The sequence below is a fragment of the Sturnira hondurensis genome, unplaced genomic scaffold (assembly GCF_014824575.4).
Source record: "Sturnira hondurensis isolate 20B ecotype Veracruz unplaced genomic scaffold, ASM1482457v3 Scaffold0020374, whole genome shotgun sequence".
Classification (NCBI taxonomy): Eukaryota; Metazoa; Chordata; class Mammalia; order Chiroptera; family Phyllostomidae; genus Sturnira; species Sturnira hondurensis.
This window is the reverse complement of record NW_028093005.1, coordinates 2,137,420-2,147,758: the sequence shown is the minus strand read 5'-3', so window position 1 is coordinate 2,147,758 and position 10,339 is coordinate 2,137,420. Positions and strand designations below refer to the sequence as shown.

At 44.3% G+C, this 10,339-nt stretch overlaps 1 protein-coding gene across 1 annotated transcript; it reads right to left on the bottom strand.

Annotated features, from left to right (window-relative positions):
- Positions 1-4,289: 4,289 nt before the first annotated feature.
- On the bottom strand, positions 4,290-5,175 carry LOC118975602 (NACHT, LRR and PYD domains-containing protein 1b allele 4-like). Its single transcript, XM_037029622.1, has 2 exons — positions 4,530-5,175; positions 4,290-4,470 (listed from the first exon to the last, which is right to left on the bottom strand). Exons 1-2 carry the CDS (start codon positions 5,090-5,092, stop codon positions 4,290-4,292), a joined length of 744 nt encoding a protein of 247 aa, XP_036885517.1. The 5' UTR covers positions 5,093-5,175.
- Positions 5,176-10,339: the final 5,164 nt, after the last annotated feature.

Sequence of the window (10,339 nt, the reverse complement as noted above, 5' to 3'; positions counted from 1 at the left end):
CTATCAGTTCTCTCCCAAAAGCTTCAGTCCTTGGTCTCTCCTCAGGCGTCACCAGCCTACTCTGCTACTACCTTTGCCAGAGCCCAGGGTAAGTGACTGCAAATGAAAATTTGTGCATTGGCCCTTTTAATGGCTCTTGTGTCTCCAGCTGTCTGTCTCTGCAACCTTGCTGTTTTTTTGCTGCTCATTGTTGTCTGTGTACTCTTTTGGGCTCAGGTGCTGTAGACTGGGAATCCTGGTTCAGGGTTTAGGCCCCATTCTTCTTAGGGGGAATCCAACCGGCTGCTTAATTATCCTTCTAGTGCTGCCACCTGTGGCTGCCCAGGCAGCCCTCTCGAGTCTCTACCACACTCCTTACCAGACAGGTTGTGCCAAAGCTGGTTCTTCTGTCTGTCCAAAGTTACATGGCTTCTGTCTGGTTATTGCTCAGTTGTTTGTTCTGGGTGGTTCCTCCACAATTGAATTGCAATTCCAGATTGGCACTGAAAAGAGGTCAGCGTGACTTTCATTCACTGTCTATGATCTATCCTCTCCCCCTGCAAAATTTCTTTTGAAAATCAACTGACAATCTTACGGGAACTCTCCTGTAGGTAACTAACTGCTTTTCTCTTGCTGCTTTTAAGATTCTCTTTATTGTTAACGTTTAGCATGTTAATGATGATGTGTCTTGGAGTGGGCTTCTTTGCATCCATCATAATTGGGACTCTCTGTGTTTCCTGGACTTGCATATCTATTTCTTTCACCAAATTAGGGAAGGTTTCCTTCATTGTTTTTTCAAATAGATATTCAATTTTTTGCTTTTTCTTTTGTCCTTCTGGCATCCTTACGATGAGAATGTTGGAATGTTTTAAGTTGTCCTAGAGGCTTCTTCCATTCTCCTTTTAAAAAAATTCCCTCTTCACCTTGTTGTTCTAATTGGTTGTATTTTTCTTCCTGATGTTCTAAATCAGTTATGTGATTCTGGCTTCACCCACTCTACTGTCGTTTCCCTGTAAATTGTTCTGTGTTACAGCTAGTGTATCTTTGGTTCTGAATGAATCTGATTTATGCTGTTGAGGTCTTCACTAAGTTCCTTGAGCATTCTTATAACCAGTGTTTTGAACTCTCCAACTGATAGATTACTTATCTCCATTTTGTTTAGTATTTTTCTGGAGTTTTGATCTGTTCTTTCATTTGGGCCATGTTTTTTTTTTTTTTAATTTCCTCATTTTGGCAGCCTTCCTGTGTTTGTTTCTATGTATTAGGTAGAGCTTCTATGACTCCTTGTCTTGTTAGTGTGGCCTAATGTAATAGGTGTCCTGTAGAGTTCAGTTGCACAGCCACACCTATCACCCAAGCTGCATACATGAGGTGTGCCATTTGTGTTGGCTGAGTACATCCTCCTCCTCTTGTAGTTGAGACTTCGTTTTTCTTGGCCAATAAATTGGAGGAATTTACCCAGGTCAGTCAACTGCAGAGGATGGCTGGGACCACTGACCACCAAAATCTGCCCTCTGTGGAGTGTCAGCTGTGTAGGGGCTGGGTGGTGGTGCTCCAATTGGTCAGTAGTTGTCCACTCAGTGTATAGGTTTTGCTGTTTCCTGGGTGGTGCAGGCCACTGTCTGCTCCCACCAGTGTTCTCCCCAGAGCCACCCTGCATGAGCTACAAAACAATCTACAAATGGCTGCTACTTTTGCTGGTTTTGGAAAATTACAGGTGAAGCCAAGCTATGGATCCAGGCTGGCTGCTGCTAGTGCCAGTCCTAGGGACACTGAGCAAGAGGTATGAGGATTGGGAACTAGTGGAGGTCGGCTGTTGCTTGTTTGAGAGAATTTAGGAAGTTGTGAAGCACTAGCCAAGCCTAGCCATTCATATAGAACAGCCACTGAAAACAGCTTGAGTGGGTCTCCAAATTGGTTTGGTGGAGCCTCAGGGGAATCTCCACAGCTGGCAAACTGTTAGGCAGGTTGATGGAGTCTCATATATGGCACTCACCAGCTTGCTCTGTGGCTCTGTTGGGAGCAAGGGTTTAGAAAAGGAACTATGGCCTCTGCCTGACTCACTGTATGGGAGAAAGCTGTCCCCCAGCTCTTGTCTTGATGCCAGATACTATAGTTCCTCCCTGTACACCACTGGTGCTCTTAAGGCTTCCACTCTGGTGTTGGAGCTATTTGGGAGTGAGTCTGAGTAAGTCTGTGTGTGAGCCCTTTCAGAGGAACTGCTTTGGACTCCAGTAGTTTCTTCCACTGATTCAATCCCTGCTGGTTTTTGCAGCCAGAAGTTATAGGGACTTAACTTCTTGGCACCAGAACCCTGTACTGGGGGGTGTGGCAGGAGACTAGGACTCTCACTCCCAATATCTCTCCCAAAATTTTGTCCACAACACATGAGTGTGGGGCCAGTCCATGCCATGTCTCATCTCTGGCCCTCCAACCAATCTGGATGGATGTGGTTTCTTATTTCCATAGATGTTGGTCTTCCATTCAACTCAATTTCTGATGGTTCCTAGTGATGGTTGTTCTATATTTTAGTTGTAATTTTGATGTGGTTGTGCAAGAAGATGAGGCATGTTTACCTACACCTCCATCTTGACCTGAAGTCCCTATATCTTCACTTTGATTGATGGTCACCTCTGAGTGAGGAATTTATGGTTGATAATTAATTTTGACCTTGTTGCTTATTTACATGTCCTCATTTTTCTACAATGTACATGAGTTTTACATTAGAAACAATTTATACATCTGAAAATAAAACACACAAGTTCTATATTTTTTCCTTGGAGTTTCTGTTCTTTTGTAGAACACTCATGGGATCCTTACCCTCCTTGGGCTACCAACTGCCTCTTCTATGCCTCTCTTATCACAGCATTTTTACTCTATTTTGGTTACCAGATGGATATCTGTCTTCTCTCTCAGGCTCTAGTTCCTTGAGACAGATATGTGCTTTATTAATCTTTGATATTTAGGGTGTGGCATAAAAATCAGTGTATAATACTTATTTATAAAGTGAATTATCTACAGGAGAGATAAGTATTTCAAAGAAATAAAGGAACAGTATACCACTGAGTTGCAGAACCTAGATATGGAAGGTAACAGTGTTGCTGGGGTTGCAGGGTTGTTAGAGAGAGCTAATAGGTCATATTCAGATGGAGATTGGGGCAATTGTGCATTGTTGACACACACAAGAAAATTCATTTTTCAGGAAAAATAGAGACTCCTTTTCAGACACAGACATGTTCAGGGGTAATGGGAGGAATCTCAAGGCCAAACTCATAGTCAAGAGCTATAAAGGGTGTTCATGAAGCAGTCAGTGAGTGGTGCCTGGAGAGTAGCATGTCAAGAGAAGAAACAGAGGCAGGTGGGCTGGGTGGATGGAAGCTGATATGAGCCTGGGGGTAGACGTGCCCCAGGAGTGAAGGTGGCCATCATGACAGAGACAGGGGGAGAAGCATCAGTACAAGGCAGGGCCACAGCAGGCCTCCCAGAGGCACATAGAGAAGGTCACATATTCAGACATTGCTGCACAGGGTCCTAGGTAGACAGAGAATTAGAGTCAGATTTGGTCATTAGAAGTCCCTGGTGACCCCAGTCCTTTAGCCACTGAGGCCAGGCTTACTGAGAATTCCTCCAGGGCTCAGAACAGAGGAAACAACAGAGTAGCTGGGGGGAGGTGAGGGGGAGCACTCACAGAATGACACCTGTAGGCCTTTGTGCTTCTTGGTGCAGTTCATCCTCATTCAGTTGGAGCCACCTCATCAGCTGAATTTAATGCAGAAAGTGAACACGAGGAGCTCCATGTAGTTAGGACACATATCCTCATTTCAGGGACACCAGACATCACTTTTATCAGAAAATTTTCATGCTGAATCTCATAAAATGAGTGAAGCGAGTGCCAACAATATGGCTGTAGGTTCTGCTGTGTGAGGTCAACCTCCTTTTTGGCCAAATGCAGCAGTTGGAGATGCCACTTCTGAGAAATCTCGCATTGGAAGATGCTCTCCATCTCTCTCATCCCCTGCTCACTCAAAAGACCAAATAAAAAACATGTAATTGGCTCCCCAAACACACCAACCATCTTATACTCTCCTATCAACTTCCTCATAGTTATGATGCTTATTAACTCCTCATCTAAAGCATGGTACATTGCTGCAAAGAACTCCTGAAAACACAGGTGAATGAAGCTGTAGCTAAGAGAGGTGCGGTGCTTCTGAAGAACACCCATCTTTAAGAGAGTAAAGATGATGTCCTCATCTAACCTATGTTTTTTGAGGTCCTTAGGGCTGAACAGAGTCTTTCCTTGCCAGGTGCCCTTAGCAGAAATTCCACAGCTTAGTCCCAAGAGACTGAGCTTGGAGAATGTGGAAAAAGTGCAGACAGAGGGCAATGGTTGTCTGGCAAGTCAGTGAGAGTTCTTGCCCTTGATCCATCTGCTGCTTCAGGCAAGTGCAGACCAGCCAAGACACCAGGGCATGACACACATGGTCAAGAGTGCTGGGTTGGATTCAACTGAGCTGAAGGCTCTAACTGCTTGGCTTTCATCTGTGAAGTACATGTAGAAGTAGTCCCTCCTGATTGACTCAGAGAATCCCAGGACCTCCACCCAGCATGGCTGCTTTAAAGGAATGAGCTTCCCCAGATCTGTGATCCGAGCTGTGATGAGCAGGGAAGCCTCGGGAAGTAAGGTTTTCTTCAGCAAACTGCCCAGCAGTGTGTGCACCTGCTGCTGCTGGCTCCAGTTCAGATGGAACTTAGGACTCTGCCCCTTAAATTCCCATTTTGGTTCATCCAAGTTATCAAGAATGAAGAGCAACTTCTTGTGCTGAGACAGGATCTGTCCAATGGGAGCTGCAGAGTCAGCCCAGTCTTTGGAGATGTGCTCAGCAAGACTCATTGTCCTGGACTGGGCCAGCTCTCTGCAGTTGAAGTAGAAGACATGCTGGAAGTGGTCCCTGTACAGCCTGCCTTCCTCCCAGGCTCTCCTCACCTGCCTGGCCAGGGTTGACTTCCCGATTCCAGCAACCCCATGCAGTACGACTGTGGGAGGCTCTTCCTGGGTACCTGGGCCTGGGCCAAATAAATCTCTGACCTCAATCAAATGTTTTTGATCATCCATAACCTTACGTTTCCTTTTCCAGAGTAGAAAATCATATCCTCTGGGTTTTGATCTGTGTAAAAGTAGCAGCTGTGTGAATTTCTGTTGGAAATCCTCATTTTTTCATGATTGTGTGGTTCTGGGACTGTCTTTCTTTTGCTTCTGGATTTTTTCTGTGATTCATAAGTAAGAGAGGGAAAGATGAAACATAAAGGTAAAGAATACATTGTTTATTTGTTTCACCATTTATTCATACAACTGTTTTCTATACCCACATGCCACACCCTGTGCTATCTGCTGGTAATGTTACAGTCTTACCAGATCAGAGGGGGAAACACGGGGTTATTTGGAGGAGATCCCAGCTCAAGTCTTGACTTGACCAAGTCTTTGTTGCTGTGTGATGTTCCTTCATTGTGCAAAGATTATTCAAGGTCTTAGAGTGCCAGCCCTTATATAGAAGCTCTGCATAAAGAGTGAATTGTTGTGGACCACTCTGCCTGGTTCTAGGAATTGTAACTACCTCTTGTGACTAAAGAGGAGTCAGTGACCTTTACAATGGGAGCCACAGGAGACAAAGCTTGTCTCTGGTAGCAAATGCTGCCTCAGTTTCTTCCCTGCCCCCAAAGCATGGTTGGAAGTCCTTGACGAGTAAGACCCCTCAGAGGAAGGGCAACCTAGGCCAGACACGACCACTGGGGAGGCCATGATGGAAGGACTCAGGGAGGCTGCGACAAAGAGGGAGCAGTGGACTCTCACCCCCTGGCTTTGACAAGGCCCAAGTCCCCATGTTCTCTGGGAGAAGAGCTTCCTGGCTCTAGTCTCCTTAAGCCTGAATACCTGATGGGGAGGGGTGCAGCTTCTTGCCTTGCTAGAGAGTGTCCTGGGGAAAATTCTGGCATCGCAAAGACTTCCTGATAAACCTGTAAAATCTGCTCTACTAAGAGTGCTTTCATTCATATGATAAGGGTCCCAGAGGAAATGAGTATGTCTCCCCAAAGTTCTGCAGCCCCCTTTGTTGACAGACACTGACTCACACTAAGCCCTCAGATTTCTTTGAAATGTTATCTACTGTTTGATCCTTGCCACCCTGTATTCCTACTATGTATTACAACCCAATAAAAGCCCCTGGAGGAAGGGGCTCAAGGCCTTTTTCCCCTGAGAAACTGGCCAACTCTTCTCCCCAAGCAGATCACATCATGTCTCAGTTATGTTTAGTCTCATCTGTGGCACACGGGGGGACTTGCAAGGAAAGTTGCCCCCACAGTGAATGAAACAGGCCCAACTCTCCACTCTCATGAATTCCATGACCTGAACCATCAATCTACTGAGTATTAGTTTTTTTATCTGTAACTTGTAATTCGTCATGGCAGAGTGAAGGCGTTAATGGGGGGTGTAGCAGATACTATTGGCCTGGACAGTACTCCCCTGTATCTTCCATTGAGGCATAGGCCATGGATATTCTTCTACAAGCACTGGTGGTTTCCTGTCTGAGGTGCCTGTATTAAGCATGGGTGTGGCAGGCAAGAACCCCAGGGGAGTTAATACTCCAGTAGGGGCACGCAACCAGTGAGAGAGGGCGGTCCCTTATCTCTCAGGAGACAGTACTCTGAGGTGTGCTCTACACTGTCTCCTGAGGAACCACAGAGGATCAAACCTCAGTTAGTCACAAGGGTATGTGCTCTATAATGCAGGTTTCATTGATTTCCCCCCCCCTTCCTAGTTTCATTTCATTCCTGGTGCCTCCAGGGAATCAGTTCCTGAGTGAGCCACCTACAGCTTTATAACTTCAGAGGTATAATCAGCTAAAAAGTTCTCCTTTTGAATAGCTCTGTTTTGCCAGTCATCTCTACTGAAGAAGGTCTTCATAAAAGATGACAGAAGTTGTTGTTATTCCAAGGTGGGACTGAATTTCCCAACAGGACCTGAAACTTGACATCAGGAACTGGCACATGTGTCTGCCAAATGACTCCAGGACATGGGTGAGGAATGTGGCCAGAAGGACAGGCTATGTGCCTTCATATTATGTTGATAGGCAGATGAGTCTGAAGAAGGGCTTCCTCATGAAGAATCCAAAGGAAACACAAGGCTTCAGCAAGAGCAAGAGGAAGACCAGTGTTGGGATGCTTTCCCAATACCTAGCATGGATGCTGAGTACCCTGCCAATAAGAGCATACCAACTACACCTCTGACCTCAGCATTCCAGACGTTCTCAAGTCTGCCCTGAGCTAGTTCTCCTCCAACTACATCCTAGCAGAGGTGGAAGAGCTGTTTTCTGAATTCCCCAGTTTCCTAGCCTGCTGCAAGGCTTGCCTGAATAATGGCCAGGATACCTATGTCCTGCATGTGGTCCAGAAACTGTACACTTTCAGCTTATAACTGAAAATCTCACATTACAGAAGGGAGAGAACTTGGAATTAATCGAGAAACCAAACAATGACCAGGAGTGATGGAAATGCAAAGACAGTGGGGGCAGGTCAACCGTGTCTACCAACATTGGTGGAGGTTGTCATTGATGGGCCACCCTGTCCCTGTTCTTTGTCCCATAGATCAGCTACCTGAGGAAGGGGCAGGAGGCACTTCACAGTCAGAGATTGGTACTATGGGCATGATGTACCGCCAGGCTGGGTGCACGCTTTGTGATTCTTCTCCCCCAAGGTGTATAAGCAGGTCAATCAAACCATTTGGGCTGATGGGACCCCGGGAAAAATGGTTAACCTCCAGCCATAAAAATTAACATAAAAAATGGGGCACAGATCCCATGAAAGAAATAATATTCCCTTAAGAAGGAAACATTAGAGGGGATTCAGCCAATATTACAAAATTTTTAATATTAGGTCATGCCAATTCCTTAACTGCTCTCATTTTGCTAAAGAGCCACACTATGAATGAGTATTGATTTGTACATGATGTTAGCACCATAAATGACATTGTTCAGGACATTCATCCTATGGTTATCAACCCTTATACCCTATTAACCATGGTGACTGGGGATAGCCAATGGTTTTCAGTCCTTGACTTGAAAGATGTTTTTTTCTGCATCCCAATGATGAACAGGCTCAGCTACTATTTGCCTTGGAATGGCAAAACCCAGAAACTAAAGCCATGTACGACACTGTTGGACCATGTTACCACAAGGATTTAAGAACTCTGTGAGTATATTTTGGGAAGAATTAGTAAAGGACATACAGAATATTTGATTGAAATGAGGAGTTCTTTTATAATGCATAGATGACTTACTGATAGCAATACCTATGAAGACCATTTGCTTAATACCATCATAGTCCTGAATCATTTGGCAAAAAGAAAATATAAACTATCCCATCATAAGACCCAGGTTTACAAACAAGAGGTGACATATCTGGGTTTCAACTGAAACAGGGTATTAAGGGCTTGATGGTGGATAGAAAACAAGCAATTGCTCCAATAAAAATCCCAGAGAACTGGAGGCAGCTTCATGGGTTATTAAGGATTATAGCATTCTGATGAATTTCTATTCCAGACTTTGGATTATAGCAAAACGATGGTGTAATTCCTTAAAATGACTGAACTCTGAAACTTTTGAATGATCAAGAAATTGTCAGATGGCATTTGATACCTTGAAGAAAAGTTAGTTTCAATTTCTCCAGTAGGATTACCCAGTTAAAAAACCATTCAAATGATACATCCATGAAAGGCAGAGGACTGGACTGAGGTCACTCTGGGAAACATCCCCCAACCCACAGCCTATCTCTCAAAGAAATTAGATCACATGACAAAGCGATGCATTTAGGCAGTGGCAGCTACCTGTGACATCTTACAGGAAGTTGAGAAGTTCACTTTGGGGCAGCCTACTATGGTATACGTATCACACCAGGTCCTAACTCTATTGGAACAGAAAGGAGGGTATTGGCTGATGGCAGGGCACATGGGAATATACTAGATCATTCTGTTAGACAACTCAAATGTTATCTTACACAGTACCACAACCTTGAACCTGGTTACCCTGCTCCTGGCTCAGAGGGAGACTCAGCCCTCCAGCATGACAGCTTAGAAACCACTAACAAGTTTATTTCAGCAGGTCAGAACTATTGGGTTAGCCACTGCCAACACCAGAGTGGGAGCTACCCACAGACAGGAGCAGACTCACAGAAGATGGCGGATCAGGAGCTAGGTGTGCAGTAGTCTCCACAAACAAGGTAATAGAAGATGAGGTGCTTGCTCTGGGAAACTCAACACAAAAGGCTGAACTGGTAGCTCTCACCAGAGCCTTAGTAATGTCTCAGGGAAAGAAGGTTAACACCTACACCATCATTCACTTCAGAGATATCCCAGAAGATTAAGGAGCCACTAAAAATTCAATGGAAACTACATGCATCTTGGAGACCTCTTCTACTCGGAAGAATGAGAAGACAAACCACACAATAAAGAAGATCCTGGTGAAAACACATCAGAAAATGCATGTGAAATGGAGCCAAACACTCCCTATAGCCTTGCTCCAAATTAGGGTAGCATCAGGAAGTGGGCTTAAATTAAGCCCTTTAGTAATAGTTTATGGGAGACCTTTTCACAACCATGTTTTAGGGATACCCACTTTAGATATGGAACAGGAGTAAAAATTAAGTAATATGTGCAACATTTAGGGAAAATGCTGACCTTTTTGTACAAGTTTGCTTATTGTAGGTCCATCTGTCAGTCTGATGAGTCCTCACACCATTCTGGCCTAGAGGCTGAGTCTTACTAAAGAGCTGGAAGACTCAAAGGCCTAAGCAGGAGATAGCTGAGCAATGGACTGATTCCTATGACCTGCTGACAACATTCTTTTCCTTAAAGCTCATGGGGAATCAAGCCTTGGAGTCACCACACACAGATAAAGGAGCATCAACTGACCTTTTGAGGACTTAGACCCTGCTGCTGTGGCTGATGCTGAAAGGGAAAACTGGACCTGAATTCGTAGGAGATTTAAAATTTGTCTTTTGGAAAAGGAGAGTAGCCCCCATCTCAATGTGACAATGTTCCTTTTACATTATTTCCTCGTGTATTATTTTACACAACAAGAATTAGGATGTGTTTGCAAACCTAAAGATTTTTAGCTGCCTGATAGAGAATCTGAGTATGGTCCTTTCCATCATTAAAAGAAAAAGTATTTACCTGACTTAGGTTAAAATGGTTATTTCTAAATGAGTATGGAAGGTGTATTGAAAGTTGTAAAGGTATATAAAATGTTGTGAAAGTTTTTACTTGAAAAGAAAGAAATTTCAGGTCTTGGTTACAGCTATTCTTTTTTTTTTT